The sequence below is a fragment of the Euprymna scolopes genome, chromosome 41, assembly GCF_053919585.1.
Source record: "Euprymna scolopes isolate OS-2025 chromosome 41, ASM5391958v1, whole genome shotgun sequence".
In the NCBI taxonomy this organism is placed as follows: Eukaryota; Metazoa; Mollusca; class Cephalopoda; order Sepiida; family Sepiolidae; genus Euprymna; species Euprymna scolopes.
Window position 1 is genome coordinate 9473249 of NC_136522.1, and position 25885 is coordinate 9499133.

Sequence of the window (25885 nt, forward strand, 5' to 3'; positions counted from 1 at the left end):
TTTATATATGTGCGTGTGAATATACCAATAAAACTTTCGAATGAATGCACAGAACTGAAAATTTTTTTTTCCCCTGAAAAGTGTGAGTTCCTAGATTGTCCTTATCTATATATGGTTCATAACGAACAACACCAAGTCACACAAAAATCCCGAAATAAGGGTTTTGGGGCTGTTTCGTGCAAATGTCAAAAAAGTTGCCTGCCTATGTCAACGAAATTTAGCACAGTCTGTATACAGTCACAATAACATCTTTTGGCATACGGAAAGGACTTGTGGCGCAATGGATAACGCATCTGACTATGGATCAGAAGATTCCAGGTTTGAATCCTGGCAAGTTCATAATAATTTTAACCATCATTTTATCCAACGTTTACTCATTATCCTTACCCTTAGCTAGGGTATTTTTGTTTTTTCAGTGATTTTTTTTTTGTACATATGGGAATTTCCCATACTCCGAGTCCACAAGGTAAGCGTTGGTGGTAAGATGATATTGAGTGTATTCGATTTTGTGTTTGATTCGGCGTTGTGTGTGCCGATGCGGCGCAGCCAGCAGTTATTAATATTAATAAATTACTAAATCTTATTTAAAATTACTAGTTAACAATAAGAAAGAAAGTGACTATATTTTAAATCATTTAACCGCAAATACTGATTTTAAGATTTAAAGAGATGCTTCATATCAACAATATTACCTTCACTATTTCAGTGAACAAAAAAAAAATTTTTTATATAAAGGGGCCGGAGCCCTTTATTATAATCAATAGATTTGAGGTTAAACCCGATCACCATATTGTTTTTTTAGCTACTTCACTTAGGAAGAAAGAGAAATGAAGGAACGAGAAAAAACTGTTAACAAGAGAAAACTAAATTGTTTCTCTCACAAATTAGCTAGAAACTATTTTCATCTTTTAAATTATCTCTCCTTTTTATTTTTTTTTAAATTGAGAAGGCTACCATTTTTGCAAGAAACAATAAATAGACGAGCGGAAATTAGAAATAAAACAGCATGAAATTTGAATTTATTGTGGCATTTTATCCACACAATTCGAACAAACCCACTTCCCCCATGGTGTCCAGTTGATTAACCCCAACGCAACTAAAATGATACCAATTATCACATGAGTCACAGCACACCATTAGGGCTGATAAGTCATTAGGGACCGAACAAGCGGGGCAAAAGAAGGGGGCCCCCTGCTTCCATAAATTCTGCTGGGGCAAACTCAGAGTCACCCTTTACTTTACTTCCAAGGGAAAAATGTGCTTTAGTGAGTGGACTTGCTTACACCCGTTCCTCAATATGAGTGAACTTTATCATCATTACCGACATTTAGTCTAAGTATTTTACCTAGACTCCAGAAGGGTTGAGATTTATTCAGAGACTTAATAAACACAATCTCACCTACAGACACCTTCGGGAGAGGGCGGGGTGAGGGGGCAGCCGTCACTTATGTTGAAGTGATTATCAAGTCTTCACAGACATAGCGGCTATGTTTTTTTGTTTGCCGGCAGCCTTCAACATAAATTGTTTTTCGAGCTGAATAAGCATGTTACATTAAATAAAGACACTAAAAGCTTAGCCAGCTAGGTAGGAAAGTAACTTATCTCACCTTTGATGACATTTATTTTTTATATATTTGTTTTTTGACAACCTTTTGGATCTATGTGTATAGTAAAACAAACCCCAAAACATTTTAAAATACTTTAAAGGCACTTATTAAAATAACCAACAAAACAAAACACAAAAAACGCGTTAAAAAAATAAATATACAACAAATGTTGCTCTTTTGAGTTTTTTTTTGCTTTAACTTATGCTAAATTTTTACTTGCTTTCCACTTTAACAATCACCTTTAAAATAACAACTTTTTAGGGGGTTTGGCTATGCTGAAAGCGAATATCACATCAAGATTTTCCGTAAATACTTTTTAAAAATTTTTTTATTACATTTTCACCCCAAACAAGGCACATTGCCACTTTGGTGTAGGGGGCTACTATCAGGGGCATCAACTACTGGGGTACTATGTAGGGATTTGGGCAGCAAGATGTAGATTCACATTACACTTGAACTTCTGCATGTCAGTACAGTTGGGGAAGCAGGGACCTGGAATGGAATTCCAAAGTCTAGCGGTTCTGAGGAAGAAACTATTGGAGTAGAAAGATTTTTTACATCTAGGGATCTTTACTGTGTGGAGGTGGGATTTAGCTGCCTGTGAGGTTTGTCGAGGGTGTTTACATCCTGGGGGCACAAGTGCTTGCAGTTCGTCAGCGCATTCACCATTAAAATACTTGTAGAACAGGCAGAGGGATGCAACATTTCGTCGATGGGACAGAGGCTGAAGCTTAGATGACAGTTAAGGGCCTATCAGATTTGCGACTCTCCTTTGAATTTTGTCTAGGAGCGAGAGACTAGTAGCAGATGCACCAGCCCAAATATGACAACAATACTCCATACATGGGCGAATAGTAGCCTTATAGAGGTACAGGATACTTTCGGGTGTTAGTAGTTTCCTGGATATTAAGCAATATAATTCCTTACGTTATTAGTAGTGGTCATTGTTGTACGCGCATATATATGGCCACTACCAATAATATTATATTGCTTGATATCTGGAAAAACTATTTGTTTGTGGTAAATTTAAATGCGATATTCATTTTCAGCATACTTGAAAACCTATTTGAGTCGTCATTTTAAAGGTTATTGTTAAGGTGGAAAGTAAATAAAAATTAAATTTTTTTTTTATTTTTAGAAATGAAAGTAATGTTGGTCTCATTAAAGCCATACTCGAGCCTCGATAATTGCTAAAAAAATTAAAAATTAAAGAATATACTGATAGAAACGGAAAACCCATCAAATCAATTATGTGAAAATGCATTCTACAAGTATTATGTTTAATTTCCAATTTTTTGCAGCAATTATTGAGGCATGGCACTCATGAGATCAATACCCATCTTTTTTTCTCTCTCGTTTTAACTAAACAGGCTTTACATTATTTGGTACTTCTACAGAATTGGGACAAGATTTTTTAGTCGATAAATGGAGTTTTCAGATAAAAAAAACAATGGTTTCTAGTGACTTTTTTGTCAATTCTAATAAGTTACAATGGTAGCTTTCAAATTATGCAGTCGAAATTACCTCGATATTATTGAATTATTAAAAAATAACTTTGATCGTGTTAAGAGATGAAAAATTGCTGCCACCCTTTTTTTTTCTTTTTTTTTTACATGGGGGTCACCACTTATCAAGGCCCGAAGGCCACTCACGGATAAGGGTTATTGTGTGTACAGTAATCAATGAGATAGTATTGTAGTAATCATTAGTATTGGGGGTTTTGATAGAGTGTCTTACTTAAGGGGGCGGTTTGTCAGGAGTTTGTTTATGTTGGACTTGAAGACGTCCAAGTTGTAGTCAGGTGGGAAACAGGCAAGCGGCAGAGAGTTCCACTGGCGTGCAGTTCTAAGAAAGAAGCTTTGCTCATGGAATCTATGTTTTGATTTAGGCACAGATAAAGAGTGGGGAAAATTATTGACAGTAGTTTCAGCCAGACGGGTGTTTCTCGTGAAAGATTGGCGAGGGGGGATGAGGGATTGGAGCTCAGACGAGCACCTGCCATGGAAATAACGATAAAATAAAAACAGGCTCGCAACGTCTCTTCTGTGGGAGAGAGGTTGCAGGGAAGAGAAAATCGAAACGGAAAATTACCTCCCTGTTGAACTATCCTGTGTTTTACGATCGTTTTTCATCAAATTCTATTTTTTATTTTCTTTAATAAATAATTTTCTACCGTATCAATTTTCGTAATTTTTGGATAAAATCGTCTTAAAAATACGAGGAATACGTAGATACCATTGTTTTCATGTGAAATTCAGTTTTATGATTTCTGAAAATCTTGTCCCCCCAATTCTGTAGAAGAAGCACCCATTATTTTTAAGTAAAATATAAACGCTTTAAAATAAGTTAAAACAAATACTTATCCAAGTGGTGATTTGGTTTGAATTTGGTAATGCCCGACTCTCTGTTGAACATGGTAAGTTTGGGAAAAGGAGTTAAAAATAAAAAAAACTATACAAAATACTGTGGAAGAAGCGCCCGTTATTTTTATTTTTAAGTAAAAAATAAATGCTTTAAAATAAGTTAAAACACAAATACTTATGCAAGTGGTAATTTGGCTGGTATTTTGGTAACAGTTATTTCTTCTATATATATATATATATTTTTTTTTTTTACCTTTTTTGTTTTGTTGGTTATTTTAATAAATGGCATACTTTAAAACTCACACACGAAAAAAAAAAACCCATCCAGAGATAGTAAAGTAACTTTTTATCCTCAGTTATTTGTTGGGTTTGTATTCCACAGGCGTATGAAAAAAAATTGCAGCTTATCTTCCAATTTTCGGATTTTAATCATGTCAAATCACATTTCAGTTCCTTTTGACGGATTGATTGTTGCTATTTCTTCTGATGAGTTAAGAGCATAATAGATTCACTGATTGATATAAGAATTAAGTGATTGATTTTGCGCTATGAAACAGTTACTGTCAAGAATTGTATAAGTCAACTGAATTAAAGGAATAAATTATAAGATGGTCAACATCATGAATTTTAGAATATAACTTTTTGTCATTTATTTTCATTGAGCTTCTTAAATAAGGATTGATACATATTATAAGAAAATATATATCTGCAGAAATATATATATATATATATATATATATATATATATATATATATATATATATATATATATATATAAATATGAGTTATAAGTTTACCAAGGTAATAAAAATGGTAAACTTATTAAAAAGTTAATATTTACAAGTAAAGTAATCTCAACCAGATATAAAAGCTCAATAAAACCAAAAAGGAAATAGAGCTTATAATATGAACAAATGATTAATAAAACATGTTTAAAAAACATCTTGAAAAAGAGTTTAAAACATATTTAATTTTAAAACGGAAGCACAAGATAAGTGGATAGTTCTACTATATATATATATATATATATATATATATATATATATATATATATATATATATATACATATATATACATATATATATATATATATATATATGATAGATGTTTCTCACATGCCTTTCTAGCTAGGGATTTCCCCTTTCTTCCTTCTCTTCAAAAAATGCTCCATTGCCAAAAGTGTGCTTATTCATAAAGTCTGAAGAAATGCTAGTTTTGAAAATTTTCAAACGACATAATGCTTGAAATTGTCGAACTGGACATGGAAACAATTGTAATGTAAATTGAAATACACTTTTTGTTGCCACCAACACCTTGTTTTGAAGTTTTGTCTTTGCTTACACAGTATATTAATGCTCAATTATAAAACTTGATAATTTTGTAGCTTACTCTTTAAGTCAACCATTTTTGGCTTAAAATTCATTGGTATATGAAAATTTACTGAATTTCACGAACTCAGTATAATTACATATAAGTCTATATATATATATATATATATATATATATATATATATATATATATATATATATATATACATATTATTTTTAAAATATAATTATCCACTGACACGTGTTTCGTCGTCTACGACTCTTCAGAGTGGCTGAATCTAGCGAGACTCGAAATCTCGCTAGATTCAGCCACTCTGATGAGTCGTAGACGACGAAACACGTGTCAGTGGATAATTATATTTTAAAAATAATATGTATGCTGCTCCCCATTTAGGGGTTACCAGATTGGTCAATGGGAAAATTATTCCCAACAAGCATTTAGGTAAAAATGCGCTTTCGTATAAATACTTGAATTCATTCAAGAAAGTATCACTAAAAAAAACAAATAAAAACATATATATATATATATATATATATATATATATATATATATATATATATATAAAGCTGAATGTCTGTGCGTGTGTATGTGTGTGTGTGTGTGTGTGTCTGGTCATGAATAGGCTCCTATATGGTTGACTATTTTAAAAAACTGATTACATATAATGATAGATGTATCGAGACACAGGAATGGGTATGTTTGATCTGGCAGAACGGTAGTTCAGTAAAATTGTGGGGTCTGCTTACGCGCCTGGTTCACAAAGTATGGAAATAAAAAATTTAAAAATTAAAAAAAAAAGTTTACAAGTGTTTTTGATATAGATGTACATAAGAATGCTTTGATAAATATATTTTAACTTAAATAGGGATGGTATAATAAAATTGTGGGGCCTGCGTTCACGCCTGGCCTCCATAGAATGGAAATAGGCACAAACTTTAATAAAGACTTTTCATATCTATCTGCGTAAGTATACTTTGATAATTATGTTTCAGTTTGAAGAAATATGGTATAATAAAATTATGGGGTGTTCGTTCACGCCTGACCTCCATAGAATGGAAATATGTCACAAAGTTTAACAAGGTTTTTTAATATAGATCCACAGAATATTGTGATAAGTGTTTCAGTGTGAACAGGGATGGTATAATAAATTATGGGATTTATCTATTTTATTTTTACTTTCATCATATTTTGCTTTGGTTTTGATACCCCCAAATTCGAAGCTATCTCTTTACAACCCTTCCTTTTCATAACCTATCACACTTTCATAAATCAGAGTCCATTTTCTGTAGGCTATTTTTGAACCCAGTCGACGGGTACTTTTGCTAGTATATATATATATATATATATATATATATATATATATATATATATATATATATATATATGGGTTTGTATTATTGAATACATAGATTCGAAAAAGTTGTCCAAAAACAGATATATAACAAATAAATGTTATCAAAGGCAAGATAAGTTACTTTTCTACCTAACCGGATAATTTTTTTAGTGTTTTTATTTAATGTAACATTTCTATTCCGCTCGAAAAAATATACAGTGTTTACCGATGTATTTGGAAATTACAAACGGCGCCCGACTCTCTGTTGAACACGGTAAGTTTGGGGAAAAGGAGTTAAAAATAATAATAATAAAAACTATACAAAATATTGTTAAAAACCCACCGACCAAATGTCAGCCTATATCACGGTAACATATAATCTGCAAATTTCTAACAGTATTTTGTATAGTTTTTTATTTTTAATTTATTTCCCAAACTTACCGTGTTCAACAGAGAGTCGGGTGCCATTTGAAATTTTCCAATACATCGGTTGTTTTTTCGAGCTGAATAAACATGTTAGATTAAATAAAAATGCTTAAAAATTATCCAGTTAGGTAGAAAAGTAACTTATCTTGCCTTTGATAACATTTATTTGTTATATATTTGTTTTTTAACAACTTTTTCGTATCTATGTGTATAACGAATAAATGTTACCAAAGGCAATATAAGTTACTTTTCTACCTAACTGGATAATTTTGTAGCATTTTTATTTAATAGTCAAAAAACAAACACATAACAAATAAATGTTACCAAAGGCAATATAAGTTACTTTTCTACCTAACTGGATAATTTTTTTAGTAGTTTTACTCACTTTAAAACGTTTAATCAGTTCGAAAACCATGCATATCAATGTGTATTTTAAAAGGACAAATGGCGGCGCGGCGCGCTGACTGTTAATACGTGAAAAATGAGTTATAACTAAAAATTTTACAAAATACTGTTAGAAACCTATTCAATATATGCCACGGTAATATATATTGGGTGGGTTTTTAACAGTATTTTTTTTTCGCCATTTTTGTTTCGTTGGCCTACTTTAAAACTCACACACTCATACGTAAAAAAAAAAGAAACAAAACAAAAAAAAAAAACATCCAGAAATAGGAAAGTAACTTTTTTTTTTCATTTATTTGTTTTTATTTTTACACTTCTTTTTATCTTAATTAATAATAATTATAATAAAAATTAATAAGTTTTTGAATAACATTATTTACTGGGAATGACGAGGGGGGTATATTCTTCTTCCTATTTACAATGCCTCCCCACGGGACCAGAGTTAGACACCAGGGTCGTTTTTTAATGTGGAGAAAAGGAACAAAAAATTAAAATTGTCTCAGTCGTGAAGGATTTCTCCTTCACTAAAAAAGAACAAGAAATTGAAGTGTAGCAACTGTAGCATCTGAAGAACAGATACTACACTTTGATCTTGACCCGAAGGCCACGAATTACTTAACAATTTAATAAACAAAAGATACCGTAAAATTGAATTTAACTCAACAATCATAAAAAACTGAATCGCTGATTTTTTATTTTTTTATTTTATTGATTTTTTTTTTAGAACATTATTCTGCTGAATAGACAAAAACAAATCTAAGTTAACCACGTGTCGTTTTTCCAAATAATCTTTCATTTTCACCGGTTGCGCTGAAAAATATCCGGACTTCATTATATAAAGTCTGTTCATGCAGTTTAAAAAAAAACAAAATTGCTTTATTACTAGTTTTGTAATTGAATATAAAGTTTTAATACATATTTATATTAAACACAAATTATATTAAATTATTATTGCTTTCTTTAATTTTATGTCCGGGCGGAATTTTATTTTTGGAGGGAATAATAATTTCAACACCTGGGCATGCGCATTGCATTTTGTTCACATAAGCTGATCGTTCGTATAAAGATGGAGCCAACTTCTCGCGTTCTTTTTTCGGACAGGTTTTCTTTACTGGTTTGGATTTCATTTTGCTATTGGCCGTCAGCTTCTAAAAAATGGAGTATTCCAGCAATGCAGACACCAGCTTTTCATCACTGGATCCGATTTCGTCAAAGGAAGAAGATTTGTTCTCGACCTCGTTAATATCTTCGACGACCAGCGATGGTGAAACTATCACCAAACCTGTCACGTGGGAGGTAGCGGATTTCGCGACGGATGTATACGTTCCAAACCCTCCTTGTTCGTCCCCCAAAATGTACGCCTCTCTCCCCGAGAAGCTCCGGACTAGAAAGAGCAAAATTCTCCCTTCATCTCTGCTGCTGTCCGTCACAAAAAAAGTTAGAGACGGGACGGTTTCTAAGTCTGAAATCAGTCCGAACGATTTGAAAGCACGTACCACTCTGGCTCCCGGTTTTCATAAAGTCAAGGACGATCCTTCAAGCTGCAAATTGCTTCCCCCGATGTCACCTCCTACTATTAAGAGCTTTATTAATAAAAGCCCGTCTACGCATTTCATGGACTCTAATATTATATCCAATGTCGACTGTAATATGTCACCGCTTGCTTTTTTTTTAAAGGCCGAAGTCACCGGAGATGTCGAAGACGATAAACTCGGGAGTAGTGTGAACTCTGATACATCGATATGTACCATTTACAGTGACGACGAGACGAGGAATAAGTTGAGGGCGGAGAGACCGACAAAGCAGGTACCGAATTACTTTATATCTATCCAGTTTTCCGATCCGGAGATCTACGGCAGTTTGAAAGAGGTGCACAAGTCCATCATGAAGAAAAACGGCAATTGTTCCCTCGCGGCGGTCCCCTTGCATAGTTTGCACATGACCCTGGCGGTGATGAGGCTGGACAGTGAGGAGGACATGATCCGCGCAAGATCGGCGTTAAACCGCTGCGGCGATGAACTTCGACCGAAATACAGACACAAACTTTTGGAGCTTCCCCTGCAGGGACTGGGGAATTTCCGGCACTCTGTAGTGTTCGCCAAAGTCCATCCGGGGGAGCACGTTTCCAAGCTGGAAGAGATTGCTGCTGTAGTACAGAGAAGGTTCTGCGAGGAAGGGCTCGTCGACAACAAGTACGACTTCACACCGCACGTGACGGTGCTGAAGCTTTCTCGTGTCGGCAAGAAGCTCACCAAGAAGACCGGGTTGAAAAAGATCTACCCCGATATCTACGAAGAATTTGAGGACAGCTACTTCGGCACGCAGGAAGTCCACGACTTGCAACTTTGTTCTATGCTAAAGGCAAAAGACATTTCTGGCTATTACCAAGTGGAGCACCGGATTGAATTTGGTGTTGACTATGACAATGGAACCACGATTCCCGTAGTAAATGATGGAACCAGCAAAGAAGATTCTCCGGTTCCTATAGACTCTGCCACAAAACAAAGTAATCTAGAACCAATTGTGTCCACGAGTTCTGAAGATTTATCTTCAGAAAGCAATATCGCAACTATTTGTGAAAACAAAGAATTTGATTCTGTGTTCCCCAATGAGGCTTTAAACAATGACAATACTTATTCGTACAAGTCTGAAATGTTTATGTATATACCCGGTCAGAAGATTGAACATGCTCTTTCTGAAGGATTTACTCAAGATGTAAAGGAATCCCACTTGGTAATCACAGAATTGATAAACAAGCCCATGAAGACTGTAAAAAATACCAACTATTCTTCAGCAGCGATAAATTTGCCCTTAAGCGAAACCCCCACCTCTATTGATAAACAGGTGTCCGATTCTAAATTTACCTCAGTTGAGATGTGTTTTTCTAAGAACCTACACTTGACTGACAAACCGGTGTCTGAGAACATGCCCCCTAGTGACAAACCAGTGTCTGATACTAGTGACAGATCAGTGTCTGGTGTGAACTTTTCTGCAATAACAATAAATTTGTCTGAGTATATACCTCCTAGCAACAAACTAGAGTCTGACAAAAACTTTTCTTCAGTAGCAGTAAATCTGTCTAAGAATTTATCCTCAAATGATGAACAGGTGTCCGAGAACATACTCTCTTGTGACAAACCGATGTCCGATAATGTTTATACTGTAGTGACAAATTTGTCCAAGAACATGCCCTCTAGTGACAAGCCAGTGTCTGATCCAAAATTTTCTCCAGTAGCAATAAACCTGTCTGAGAACATACCCTCTTGTGACAAACCGATATCCAATAATGTTTATACTATAGTGACAAATTTGTCCAAGAACATGCCCTCTAGCGACAAGCCAGTGTCTGATCCAAACTTTTCTCCAGTAGCAATAAACCTGTCCGAGAACATACCCTCTTGTGACAAACCGATGTCCGATAATGTTTATACTGTAGTGACAAATTTGTCCAAGAACATGCCCTCTAGCGACAAGCCAGTGTCTGATCCAAACTTTTCTCCAGTAGCAATAAACCTGTCCGAGAACATACCCTCTTGTGACAAACCGATGTCCGATAATGTTTATACTGTAGTGACAAATTTGTCCAAGAACATGCCCTCTAGCGACAAGCCAGTGTCTGATCCAAACTTTTCTCCAGTAGCAGTAAACCTGTCTGAGAGTATACCCTCTAACGACAAACCAATGTATGGTAATATTTCTTCAGTAACAGTAAATTTTCTTGCAAGAATGCTCCCTAGCGATGAAACATTGTCTGAGGCTCCTATTTCTTCAATAGGAATAAATCTGCCGGAGAACATATCCTCAGTTGACCAGGCTGTATCTGATACTAACTCTTCTTCACCAGTGGTAAATTTGTCAGAGAGTGTGTCTGCTGACGATAGATCAGACCTGAAATTGGAACCATCCAGAGATATCTTTGGAGAAAAGATATCAGGGAATAACAAAGCAGATTTGCCTGATTTTTCTAGGGATTCTTTCGATGATGCACCCTTGTCGGACGTGGTTTCGGCCAGAACTGATCTATATTCAAATGAAATTGTTCCGACGCTGATGGTCAACCAAGCTGAAAGCATAGTTGATGAATCTTCTGCTCAGAACATTATCAATGTTGACGATAGCAGGGTAAATTCAAATCTCCATTTAAAGGAGACTTTGTCCTCTTCAAGTACGACCATTCCGACAACGGTTACTTTTCAAACACCAGTTATGTCTCAAGATGACAGTCTAACCGGCAATGCTGTTGTCTCTGAAGTCTCTATGATGGAAGAACCTATGTCCAGCGTCATTGTTCCGATTTTGTCTTCTCTTTGTCTGGACGACTTGGAATTTGCCGAAGAGGCAACTGAAGGCTTGTCATCTGGTTACAATAATCCAGAAGCGGATGGTTTGATCCAGAATGAGACTGTGGACGCCTGCTCCATTGCCAGCAAGACTTCTGATGTGAACAGCCTGAACACGGTTCCATCCATGCCGAAAAAACGAAGAAAGATGGGAAAATGTTCCATTATGTAAAAAAAAAATTTTTTTTATCTAATTTTATTTTTGTTTTTGTTTTAACTAATTTATTTATAACATGTTAACCACGGAAAAGGTTAGCCTGTTTTTTGTTTTGTTTTTGTTTTTTTTTCCTTCCAAGGTATTTAATAAAAAATCTTGTTACATTTCGGAAAATGTAATTAAAAATTACTAAATTTTACATATGGCATACTTATAAAATATTAGTATAAATTTTTATTGATGCAAACATTTTTTGGCTACATATGTGCATACATGTTTTGGCTGTAACTTTATATTCCAGCTTCTTCAGGCTGCAGGAAAATATACTGAAAAGACTAATGAATTAAATTGATAGCCTAAAATGTTTGTATAAATAAAAAAAATATATACTAAATTACATCTCTCCTTTTTAAGCACTATCTTAAAAAGGTTTTTTTTTTTTTTTAATTTGGATTAACATCTATAGACCAACAACCATACAAACCCTGGAATACATATATAGTGAGAGAACTAGAGAGAAACAAGAAAGGAACAAACCAAGTGTGTTCATTAATGTTTCGTCTTGATTGTAAGACTTCTGGATGAATGAAATATTTTTTTGTTGGAATGAAATGTATGACTTTGTTCTGTTTCAGAACAAAAAATATTCAAGTATTTGTACTGGTATTTCATTTTAATTTCATTCATCCAGAAGTTTAACAATAAAGACGAAACGTTGATGACCAAAGAACTTGGTTTGTTTCTTTTTTATCTCTCTATCTCGTCCAAATAATTTTCCCTTTTTTTTATTTATATATATATATATATATATGACTACTTCATTTAATCACATAAAATTAATATACGAAAGTATAGATTTATACGTCAACAGTGCTCAATACATAGGTAGAGCTAGGTAGTAAGTTATAAAATATATATATATATATATGGCAATTAAGCGACAAAGAATATTCTGCGTTTCATCCATGCTATGATTCAAGGCATAAGCCTGAATCCAAGTCTGGGTCCCGTTAATTCCTTGAACCATTTTATAGCACTTTTATGTCCCCTTACAAAGATTAAAATCAGTATATAATGATACTAAACCTTATGTCTAGAATCCTTGTTCTAATTTTGATCAAAGTTCATAACATGATTTTGATTTTAGAAAATGTCTACAATTTAAAGCTTGAAGAACAAATTGAAATTCAGGGAATCCTGTTTATGTCTAATTACTATGGATCAATGCAAATCTGAAATATTTGTTCAAATAGGAGGCTGTTGCTCTTGTGCCTCCTAATAAAAAAAAATTAAGTAGACCATTAAAATAATAAAACGGAAACAGATTTGGAATATTAATTGATGTCTAATATCATAAAATTTCAAAAATCGTTAAATTATCACAAAAGAGTCTCTCCTTGCTCTTTGCATAGAACTAAATTAAACTAAATATAACCTACAATATGAACCCTTACATCTAACTGCTGTTTCAAAATTTATGATTGGTTAATTAGTTTAGGAATGAATCATATGCATATATCGTACTAAATTATAGGTATATAGATAACAGGCCGCTTAGCGTTGTTCAGTGATAAAATGTTTAAATATATTTTAATTTATGCAGATCTTGTATTGTTATAGAGCCAATTCTCTATTATCTTGTACCCAATATATAGTTGGGATTTTATAAGTTAACAAAAAAAAAAAAAAATGACTTAGATGCCATTAGCTAGAATTGAAACTAAAACCTTTATCCTTCCAACAATATTTGCTACCATATGATCTAAAGACATGTGCATATCAAAACTTTAAAAATTAACATAATTAAACGTATAACTATATATTTGCACATGTGTAAAGGATTTAGGTAAATTGACTTACACCTGCCAAAATTCCAATTTTTCATTTTAACCCCTTAGCAGCTAATTTTACTGTTTAAAAACAAACCCAATTTGTTCCACAGGTCTGAATACCATAAATATGAAGTTTCAAGTCTAAGCCAAAAATTGGCAGGAGTTTGGTAGAAACCGTTCTGCACATGCACACAGTTCACATTTATGGTACATTTACCTACTGTAAAATTAAGGTTTCATGATATGATACCTGGTTTCGATCATTAAGGACTAGTGAAAAAAAACAACATTTTTTTTTATTTTACTTTGATCACTTTGTGAGACTCGGGTACCATACGATCAAGCCTTAATTATACGTTTGTATTGGCAACAAATTTTGTGTGCAAAATTTAAATGTGTTTAAGGACTTTTTTTAAATTTTTGGTCTTCAGTTTTCAAGAATTCCAAAGGGAGACAATTTAAGAAGTTCAAGTTTATAACTCGTAATAATTTTTGATTTATCATGAAAGCTTAATTTTTCAAAATTTCGTTTTTATTATCATATAACAACCAATTTCATTCAATTCAGAATATTTTCTTAAGACACTGTTCATTAAAATGTTCGTTTTTTTTTTTTATACATTCTCAAAAAAGTTCCTCTATTGTTTAAAAAATGGTATTTTCTTATAATTACCAAAAAAAAAATGACTAATTTATTTCGAAATTATAATTCTATTATAAAAGCTAAAAATTATTTTAATTTAATAAATGTTCAAATGTTTTATTTTATATTGTCTTAATTTACTGTTATTTTAATTTTTCCAATAAATTATAAAACTTAAACAACTCTTTGAATTGTCTCCCTTTAAAATTACTTAAACCTGAAAATTGTTCCCCAAACCTAAAAATGCACAAAGGACATTTACACACACACACACACACACACACGTGTGTGTGTGGAGGAGGAATATAGGGAACCAGATGTTGAAGTGATGCGATATATGAACAAAAGATCTTGTAGGGTTCCAAATAAACGGATATACTTTTTTTTTCCATGTCGCATCATTACATCTGGTTTTCTTACATTGCTATAGTCTTATACTCCTCTATATATTTATCAGTAATGCTTTAAGCAAACTACCTTTTTTATTTTTTAAAAACTAATTAAAGGTGTAAATTTAGAAATTTTAATTTAGAAAAATGGAAGTTTTGCTAAATAATAATAAAAAAAAAAAAGGTAAATCTTATTGTATAGTTTAAAGAAATTAGTATTCAGATTTAAAATCAATTCATTCTATGGCAGGGAGCATGTCAGCTTATTTTTTTTTTTTTCTTTCCCTCAATCCTGGATATACGAGGGTAAATCAAAAAGTTCTGAGACAAATTGAAGAAAAACTTTCTTTATGGAAGTTGAAAACTTTATTTTTCTACATACGATCCGCCTAACTCAATACACTTCTGTAAGCGATGTTTCCATCGATAAATTCCTTCTTCATAAAATTCTGGAACTTGTCTAGTGAACCAGGTCACAACCTCTTTCTTTGCTTCATTTATGGATTGAAATCTTATTCCTTTCAAATGTTCCTTCAGTTTTGGAAATAGGAAGAAACCACTAGGCGCTAAATCAGGACTATAGGGAGGGTGTGAAAGGATTTCCCAGCGAAACTCGCATAAAATTGTTCTTACAGTCTTAGCTGTGTGTGCTGGAGCGTTGTCATGATGGAACAGAATTTGACGATGGAGCTTTCCTCGTCGTTTCTTAGTCAATGAAGTCTTCAGCTTTCTCAAAACTCCTTCGTAATAGCTTGCGGTGATAGTTTTCTGTCCTTCAAGAAAATCTAATAAAACGATTCCATCTTTATCCCAAAAAACAGTTGCCATTATTTTTTGAGCTGACCTTTCTGCTTTGAACTTGATAGGGCCTGCTGATCCTCTTGGTAACCATTGTTTAGACTGAACTTTGCTTTCAGGATCGTACAGGTAAATCCATGTTTCATCACCGGTTATGACCCGTTCAAAAAAGTTTGCCTCATTTGCTTCAATTCTAGTCAGAAGGGCCAATGAAAGATCTGATCTCAGATTCAACTGATTCTGCTGCAACGCTTTAGGCACCCAACGAGCAGAAAGCTTACTCAGACCAAGATCTTCTTTCAGAATTGAAAAGGTTGACCCAAATGAAATGTCAAGCTCCTTAGCAATCTCATTCACTGTTATTCTCCGATCTTCAACAAGATTCCTGACAAGCTCGATGTTTTGAGCATTTTTTGATGTTGAAGGCCTACCTTCTCTTTGGTCATCTTGAAGATCATTCCTACCATCCTTGAATCGTCTGATCCAACGATAAACAACAGCTTTAGAAGGTGACGAGTCTCCATAAACATTTTGTAGAGCTTTAATGATTTCCGTCGGTTTCCATTCCAGTTTTGTTAGAAATTTAATGTTTGCACGAACTTCAAATTGGCTCATTTTGGACTGTCAAAAAGTTAATATTATAAAATATTATCTGAAAAAAAAAGAATAAAAGATTTAGAATGCTGTAACTTGTCAAATTTGTTAAGTAATCAGTAGTGCAATTAAACCTTGTTTTGTTGCTCTATTTTCATTTAGATTGAATTTATATCACTTGTCTTAAAACTTTTTGATTTACCCTCGTATTGCAGAGTTGGAAAGTAGAACGCCTTCGATTCTAAAAATTTTAACGCCTTCCAATATTTAGACTGTTGATTCTTCCATTGATTAATAAATACAACTCCGGTCTAACTCCTCAACCAGTAAATGGGCATAAATTGTTTAAGATGCAAGTAGTTTTCTTGATATTAAGCAATGTAATTCCATGTGTTATGACTAGTGGTCATTTTTGCACGCGAGTGTGCACATATTTTTGACACAAATCATATTTAAAGTGTTAAATTTTTTTTTTTTTTTTTTCCTGCTTCTAATTTGAACATAAACATGTTCAAATTAAAGAAACCCAACATGCTAGCAATGGTCTTTTTTTTTTCTTTTCTTTTTTTTTTTTTTCTCTGCGAGGTTTAGAACGTTTACTTTTAAAGGATAAATAATTTTTACAGCTTCTATTCGAGACCTAAACCGTTGGCAGGCACGAATCTTTAGTGTTATGAGGATGTTGATTAACATCTCTCTCAACAACGCCCCACACATAATAATCCAACGGATTTAGGTCTGGAGAGCTTGGGGGCCACAAATTGGAGGTAATGTGATCATAGAAATACTCTGCTAACCATTCTTGTGTCTTCTGAGTCTTATGTGCCGGTGCAGAGTCTTGTTGAAAGATGTAGGGCCTTCCATTTCTTACTCTATCAATCCAAGGCTTCACAACAGTACTCAGGACTTCAATGTAAGCAGCAGAATTGATTTTAGTCCTTGTGGAAAGAAATGTGGTGGCATCACATGTCCCTCATTGCTAACCACCCCAAAACCATAACAGTTGCTGGAAATTTCGTGTGCGTGACTCTTGGAACTTCAGAAGGGTCAGCACATAGCCATCTGTCATTTCTTCGGTTTACCTTTTGGTTTTGCTCAAAAAAATTTTTGTCTTAAAAAGAACCAAAGAATGTGTTGCTCAGCAGGATGTTTCAGTTTGCTTAAAAGCCTCTTGGATCTTACCAACCAATTTTCTTTGGTCTCGGAGATAAACTGGCCTCTCTTCATCACATATGACTTGTATCGAAGATTTTCATGACAAGTCCTACGAATTGTGACTTTTGCAATTGACTTTTGAGGGTTCTCATCAATCAATGATGTTCTGAACTCTTTGAACAAATTCAGGCGTTCTTATGCTGTCAGAACATTGTTAATGCTTTTTGTGTTTAGCAACTGGAGAAACTGGGCCATTTTTGTCCTAATTCTTTGCAAACTTTAAAGACAAACGATCGGGCAACTTTTAGAAATTGTGCAATTTGCAAATCACTGTTCTGCCATTATTGCAACTATTACAACCTGTCTTTTCATTTCCTGAGTTATATTAATATCTGCCATAATTAATTTTCTGAAAGAAACAAAGTAAAAGATTAGATAAGAGATGAAATCAGTGATGTTCTCAAATACCAGACGCACACTTTACATTGTAAACATTGAAACTGAACTCCCACTTGAACACACATATGCACACAATACTGCATTCCTGAACAGTAGGAGTTTACTAATTTATTGCATATGTTTGCATACAGATATCAACATGGTCATTTAGATATTTCTGCCAAAGATATAATTCTTGTTGAGCCGTCCTCATAAATCAATGTTTACCATTATTGTTTATCACTCATTAATCCTCATCCTCTGGACCTTGATAAGCAGGTATTCTCCTTTAAAAAAGAAATTCTCTTAAAATTGCACTCCTAATCCATAATCCTTATGTAATGTTATTACTTTTAAAATGAACTAAGAATTGTATTTAGACTCAAAGAAAAAACATTGACACAAACTTTTAAGTAAAAAAAAAAAAAAAAAAAAAATTTAACTTTCACATGCTGTATATAAATTCTCTTATTTGTAAGGGTGGACCTCAGTTTTATTGATATTGGGTGTTTTTCTTGATTGTTGAGAAGGCAATGGGCAATATTGGGGGGGGGGGGCAATGCATTTTCTTAACACTTGTTCTTTTGATGGGGGGAGGGGGCTTGTTGCCACCTGAACTTAGTGTCAGTGGTAGTCCTTATGGGGGTAGAAATCCTGCAAATAGAGGATGGAGACCAATAAATTGGAATGAAGCATATTCACGAAATATTTGAAGAAGCCAATGAAGTAGTAGGAAGCGTTTTTGATGAAATAGAAGTTGGGTGATGTTCTTTATCCAAAAAGCAGGTACAAATCACAAATCTGCAAAACTAGTGTCATGTGCTTCAGATATATATCTCCACAATTTATCATCTGTACGTCATGGCAAAGTCCAGAATTTGTCATTCAAGAATCTACGTTAAATTCTTAATGTCTATTTATTTTTATTTTTTTTTACCTCTAATTTGAACATGAAGGTCTTCTACAAGGGACTGATTAATTTCCACTTTCTTTTCACCTTTAAAATGACTTGAATAAGTATTTGGTTATGCTGAAAACAAATATTACATTTAAATTTGCTGCAAACAAGTAGTTTTCCGGATATTAAGCAATGTAATTCATTATGTTATGACTAGTGGTCATTTTTATATGCACAAGTGTTCACACATTTTTTGACACAAAATCATATTTAAAGTGTTAAATTTGTTTTTTTTTTTTTTTTTTTTGCAGAAACCCAACGTGCTAGCAATGATTTTGTTTTTCTTTCTCTGTGAGTTTTAGACGTTTTACTTTTAAAGAATGAAGTATTTTTCAAAATTATTTCTCTTAGGTGCAACATGTGTTCACCACAATTTTCTGATTCATTCGTTGTAGGATGAGAGAGAAATGAAATAATAAATTTAATCAAACAAATGAATATGTCTTCTGCAAGAGGGTAACCGATTAATTTTCACTTAGTTTCCATCTTTAAAATGATGACTTGTATAGGTATTCGAGTATGCTGAAAACGAATATTGCACTTAAATTTGCTGCAAATTATATTTAAAGTGTTAATTTTTTTTTCCTGTCTCCAATTTGAACATAAATGTGTTCAGATTGCAGAAAACCAACGGGTTAGCAATTATTTTTTTTTTCTTTCTATGTGAGTTTTATAACGTTTACTTTTAATTGATAAATAATTTTTCAAAGTTATTTATCTTAGGTTGAACCTATGTTCACTAATTTTCTGATTCATTCGTTGTAAGACTAGAGACAAATGAAATAAATTTAATCAAATAAAATGGCCAAATTTATTCTCAGGAATTTTGGAGGCAAAATATTTAGCAATTATAAAATGGTACTAAAAAGCTGTAAACAGCGGCAGTTGACCAACACGTACATTGTAAACATTGAAACTGAACTCCAACTTACGCACGCACACACACACACCCAATGCTGTGTCCATGAACAATAGAAGTTTACTAATTTATTGCATATGTTCGCATACAGATATCAACATGGTCATTTAGATATTTCTGCCAATGATATAATTCTTGTTGAGCCGTCCTCATAAATCCATGTTTACCATTATTGTTTATCCCTCATTAACCCTTATCCTCTGGACCTTGATAAGCAGGTATTCTCCTTTAAAAAAGAAATTCTCTTAAAATTGCACTCCTAATCCATAATCCTTATGTAATGTTATTACTTTTAAAATGAACCAAGAATTGTATTTAGACTCAAAGAAAAAACATTGACACAAACTCTTAGGTATAAAAAAAAAAAAAAAAAATTTTGACTTTCACATGCTGTATTTGGTTATGCTGAAAACGAATATTGCATTCTCTTATTTGTAAGGGTGGACCTCAGTTTTATTGATATTGGGTGTTTCTCTTGATTTTTGAGAAGGCGATGGGCAATATTGGGGGGGGGGCAATGCATTTTCTTAACACTTGTTCTTTTGATGGGGGAGGGGGCTTGTTGCCACCTGAACTTAGTGTCAGTGGTAGTCCTTATGGGGGTAGAAATCCTGCAAATAGAGGATGGAGACCAATAAATTGGAATGAAGCATATTCACGAAATATTTGAAGAAGCCAATGAAGTAGTAGGAAGCGTTTTTGACGAAATAGAAGTTGGGTGATGTTCTTTATCCAAAAAGCAGGTACAAATCACAAATCTGCAAAACTAGTGTCATGTGCTTCAGATATATATCTCCACAATTTATCATCTGTACGTCATGGCAAAGTCCAGAATTTGTCATTCAAGAATCTACGTTAAATTCTTAATGTCTATTTTTTTTTTTTTTTTTTTTACCGCTAATTTGAACATGAAGGTCTTCTACAAGGGACTGCTTAATTTCCACTTTTCACCTTTAAAATGACTTGAATAGGTATTTGGTTGTGCTGAAAACAAATATTACATTTAAATTTGCTGCAAACAAGTAGTTTTCCGGATATTAAGCAATGTAATTCATTATGTTATGACTAGTGGTCATTTTTATATGCACAAGTGTTCACACATTTTTTGACACAAAATCATATTTAAAGTGTTAAATTTGTTTTTTGTTTTTGCAGAAATCCAACGTGCTAGCAATGATTTTGTTTTCTTTCTCTGTGAGTTTTAGACGTTTTACTTTTAAAGAATGAAGTATTTTTCAAAATTATTTCTCTTAGGTGCAACATGTGTTCACCACAATTTTCTGATTCATTCGTTGTAGGATGAGAGAGAAATGAAATAATAAATTTAATCAAACAAATGAATGTGTCTTCTGCAAGAGGGTAACCGATTAATTTTCACTTAGTTTCCATCTTTAAAATGATGACTTGTATAGGTATTCGAGTATGCTGAAAACGAATATTGCATTTAAATTTGCTGCAAATCATATTTAAAGCGTTAATTTTTTTTTTCCTGCCTCCAATTTGAACAGAAATGTGTTCAAATTGCAGAAAACCAACGGGTTAGCAATGCTTTTTTTTTTTTTTACTTTCTCTGAATTACTTTTAAAGGATAAATAATTTTTCAAAATTATATATCTTAGGTTGAACCTATGTTCACTATAATTTTCTGATTCATTCGTTGTAAGACTAGAGACAAATGAAATAAATTTAATCAAATAAAATGGCCAAATTTATTCTCAGGAATTTTGGAGGCAAAATATTTAGCAATTATAAAATGGTACTAAAAAGCTGTAAACAGCGGCAGTTGACCAACACGTACATTGTAAACATTGAAACTGAACTCCAACTTGCGCACATACACACTCACAATACTGTGTCCATGAACAATAGGAGTTTACTAATTTATTGCATATGTTCGCATACAGATATCAACATGGTCATTTAGATATTTCTGCCAATGATATAATTCTTGTTGAGCCGTCCTCATAAATCAATGTTTACCATTATTGTTTATCCCTCATCCTCTGAATCTTGATAAGCAGGAATTATCGTTTATCACTCATTAACCCTCATCCTCTGGACCTTGATAAGCAGGAATTCTCCTATAAAAAAGAAATTCTCTTAAAATTGCACTCCTAATCCAGAACCCTTATTTAATGTTATTACTTTTAAAATGAACCAAGTGTTGTATTTAGAAACTCACAAAGAAAAAGAAAATATTGACACCCTCTTAGGTAAAAAAAAAAAAAAAGTTTCACATGCTGAATATAAATTTATACTCTTATTCGTAAGGGTGGGCCTGGGTTTTATTGATTTTTTAAAAACCCTATGTACTACGCAACTATTTGTAGTCTACGGGGCAGATCGACACTTCTCTTGTTCAAACAAGCCTACGATTCAAAAACCGTTTCCAAGTCCCTTAACACACTTTATACCTGTGTCTGGCTTTATCACCTATAGCACATATGTTTAAATATGAGTCAGTCTGCTCCAAAGTAGCTGTTACATAAGGGAGGGAGAAGAAGAGGATTTGACTTGGACACTTTACTTGAGGGATACTGGTACCCTGGTGATGACGTGTCCATTTTACTAATGAAGAGAAGAAGTTTACGATGATGAGAGAGAGAGATATTACGAGTGTTAAGAGACGAGAGAACGGGACCCAAGATCCCTTAAACCGTTTGTCTAGTAGTTAGGACGTTTGTTGTGTATTTATGTGTTTGAATTAAAGAAGATTCATACCTGGTTCCGCTGCTCTGGGAGAGTCTTCATCTGGGTGGAGCTCTCTTGCTGTTTTCGCCGGAATACACAAGATGAAGACAGATGTTGGGTTTTCAACCTTTTATTCTCCCAGGCATGATCTGCAGATGCCGCCATCGATGGTCTCCACTGTGGGTATCTACCACGTCCCATGTCTGGGGCGCGCATCTCCCCCCTTACTTAGGAGAGAACCATTTTAGACTTCTGCTCGGCTCGACATTTTCTGAGAGACTCAACGTTTCACCAACCTTGCCACGTACCATCACATGACATCCGGTTAGATGAAACGTCACTTCCTGTAACGTGGATTAACTACAAAAATATCTCTCTGACCTTCTCCCACCCTCTCCCTCTCTCTCTCGATCTACTATCTAATAGAGACACAGAGAGAGAAAATAGAGAGAGTATGAAAGAGCCAGAGAGAGAGAGGAGAGATGCTCTTTAACATAGCCACATTGATAACTGTCTTTGTCAACTTACCAGCAAAACCCTTGAGTGTTTCCGTTGGGTTAATTTTATTATCTAACTTATTTTCCCCATTGCAAAAATGAAATATGACCGATAAACTAAGAAAAATAAATTTGTAAGTGAAGAAAAGAACAAAAGATATATAATCACAGGCCAGCGTAATTCTTTTTCTTCAAGTTTTCTTCGCAGTTTGGTGTCTCTTCGTTTCTTGTGACTGAATTATCTTTTTTTTTTTTTTTTTTTTTTTTTTTTTTTAAGGCCTGATCTACAGTAGCACCAAATAAACTTGTGTAATTTTATTACTTTTGAAATGGACTAAATATTGTATTCAAGTATACCACTATCAGCCGGTCACTGAGGTGTGACCGACAGACGTGTCTTATTAAATGTCTTAAAGCGGTCTCATGAAGATGGGCCAGTCATTAGGGTCTGTGTAGCAAGAAGAAAATCATACCTGAAATGTTGGATCTGGGTGTGGCTCCTTTCTTTTCTCAAGATGATCTCTTCACCCTGGTGGCATTCTGGTGGGAATCTTCATTTCTTTGTCCTCAGAGCCGCCTTTCGACTTAAGACATGTATGGAGATATTTATGAAGGCATTCATGGCAGACACAAGAAAAACGACACGCGACACAATTGTAATATATATAAAGCATAACTATTTTATTTTACAAAATATATATTACAAAAACTTTAACAATTAAAAACTTGACAATAGGCTTTTCAAAGCTAACTAAGCTAACTAGTATTGAGGGAGGGGGTGCTCCCCCCACTTACGGAGAGACAGAATATGCGTCTTCACTTCATGGTGGTCGTGCAGGAAAGAGAGATAGCTCTAGGAAAAGGAATTATTGGAAGGCGTTTCTTTGTATCTCTACGCACATGGCCAAATAACCACCCGGTCATGTCGCAGAGTGTGTTAGAAACAGTGGCACAAATAAACAGTGCTACACAAGGACTTTCAAAGAAAACTGACACAAACTTTTTAGAAAAAAAAAAGTTTTCACACGCAAGTGACTGACTCATACTGATATTTGCTCCCCAATGCCACTAGTAGCCGTACATGTACTGTCATTTGGTAGTCCATTCAATTTGATTTGTCAATGAATAACAAAATTAGAAATAAAAATAAAACGATGTTTATGTAAGTTTTGTTTGATTGGCTGGTTGCATTGTCTCGAGACAAATTGTGTAATCTCCGTTTTCCACTAACCCGATTTCGAAACACAATTGGGAAAACACAACTATCAGATGGAAATCATTGTATTCATATTTTATTCGTTCTCTTTTTCTTTTTACAGTGTATTTAATTCCTTATCTTAAGTGCTGTTACACTTTTGTATCTTTGGTTTAAGTCGTATTGATTTACTTTTTATATGGTAAAGAAAACAAAAAGCATTAAATACATGTAATATGATTCTCGAACAGTACGTTTACTATCCATCAGCATTAATGACACCGCTCAGCTGTGGTTTGAACCCCTGACAAACTTTATGGATATACTCCTTGCTCATTGAAGACCATGTGCGGTTCACGGCAGACTTCAAGTCTTCTATTCTACTATAACGACACTTGCTCGCAACATGCATTCAGATGCTGTAGTCCAACAGCTTCAAATCTGGTTTTGGTGATTGCGGAGGCCAAAACTCCTTTGACCCAAAATTGATGCCTTCTCCTCGTGTTGCGTAGCTGCCTCCATCGTCGTTGTCTGCGGAGCCTGTCCCAGGCCGTTCTATTTATAATCATTTTTCCCTTAGGTCTGCACATTCTTTGAGGATCAGATTGCGTCAACATGGCAAACGGGATAAGTGTGGCGTAAATATAATTTTGCTGAATGTTTTTAATTTTTATGTCCTGTCAGCGTTTTTTAGGCACCGCCTATCCGTAGGCGTGGCCTATTATTTGTTCACGAACTTTCCGTGGTTGTAGCCAATCGTGACACCCGTGTGGGTGTCCTTTGCAATGTATGTGCCGTGACCATGCAGCATCCCTTTGGGGATCTGTCCGTGTAGATGCCTGTTCGGTGCGACTATGTTGTGTAATTCGTAGTGCCAGTCGTCGTCTACACCTATTAGCGCACAGTTGTGATCGTTTACTGGTAGTTTGCTCGGGTGTTTGTAGGATTCGTACCAAATTTCTAATTCTAGCATGTATGTGAGCTCAAAGGTGAAGTATAATATCCCGGGTGAGCCTGATGGCCGCATGATTTCTGGCACGTTGATCAGTAGCATCTGTGGTGGGTCCTCGGACGTGTACAGGGATTTGTTTATTACCATTCTGTTTGCTACTGTGAAGCTTCCACCGGTCTATATGTAACCCGTACGAGCTCCGTGGTATATGTCCTTGTTTTTACTGCGCTGTTTCTTTGAGTCCTTGGGTGTTGTATTCGACTTACGTCCTTTCATGTGGTCGAAGTTTGCGTCTGCCACCTCGGTTTGTACTAAGTCCTCCCGTAGTTCTGATCGTCCTCTCTTTCTCGCTGCCCCATGTGCTAAGTTGTCCTCGGCGTGTTGTGCTAATGTTCCGTAGCATGGAGCTGTGGCTACGGCTACGCCGCCGTCCCATGCTGTTTTTACACCGTTGTTTAGAGCATTTTCTAGTAGACCTGCTCCTGACATCAGCGATCCCTGTACGGTATAGTTTCCCTCGCTCATGATGTTAGTTAGCGGACGTTTAAGTAGGCTTGGATTTTCCCACTTATGTGCGAAGCTGTCGCCCTGGCGGATCTGGTAATGCGGCTGGTCGCGCCAATCGTGTAACTTGTACATGCTTACGTCGCATGTGTTGTTGTTCGCGTCGATTTTTTTACTAATGGGTAGTTTGTTTAGCAGACGTACGGGAATTCCGTAGTTGTAGACATAGTGCGGCAGTTCTGCAGATGACCCGTTGGATGGTTGTATGTCCTGGAAGGTGTTGTTTGGAATGCATGTTGCCATAACCTATGTACTGGCCTTTGTCGATGTATATCTGGAACCATGGTTGAGGATTTGG

At 34.5% G+C, this 25885-nt stretch overlaps 1 protein-coding gene and 1 non-coding gene across 2 annotated transcripts; both read left to right on the top strand.

The window, feature by feature from the left end:
- The first annotated feature begins 266 nt into the window (after positions 1-266).
- Positions 267-339, top strand: Trnah-aug (transfer RNA histidin (anticodon AUG)). The gene has a single exon. It is a non-coding gene; the product is annotated as a tRNA-His (tRNA).
- Positions 340-8496: 8157 nt separating this feature from the next.
- Positions 8497-21884, top strand: LOC145266337 (uncharacterized). The gene is made up of 2 exons (XM_080121927.1): positions 8497-11973; positions 19021-21884. The coding sequence occupies exons 1-2, from the start codon at positions 8621-8623 to the stop codon at positions 19034-19036; spliced, it is 3369 nt and encodes a 1122-aa protein (XP_079978053.1). The 5' UTR covers positions 8497-8620; the 3' UTR covers positions 19037-21884.
- The last annotated feature ends 4001 nt before the right edge of the window (positions 21885-25885 follow it).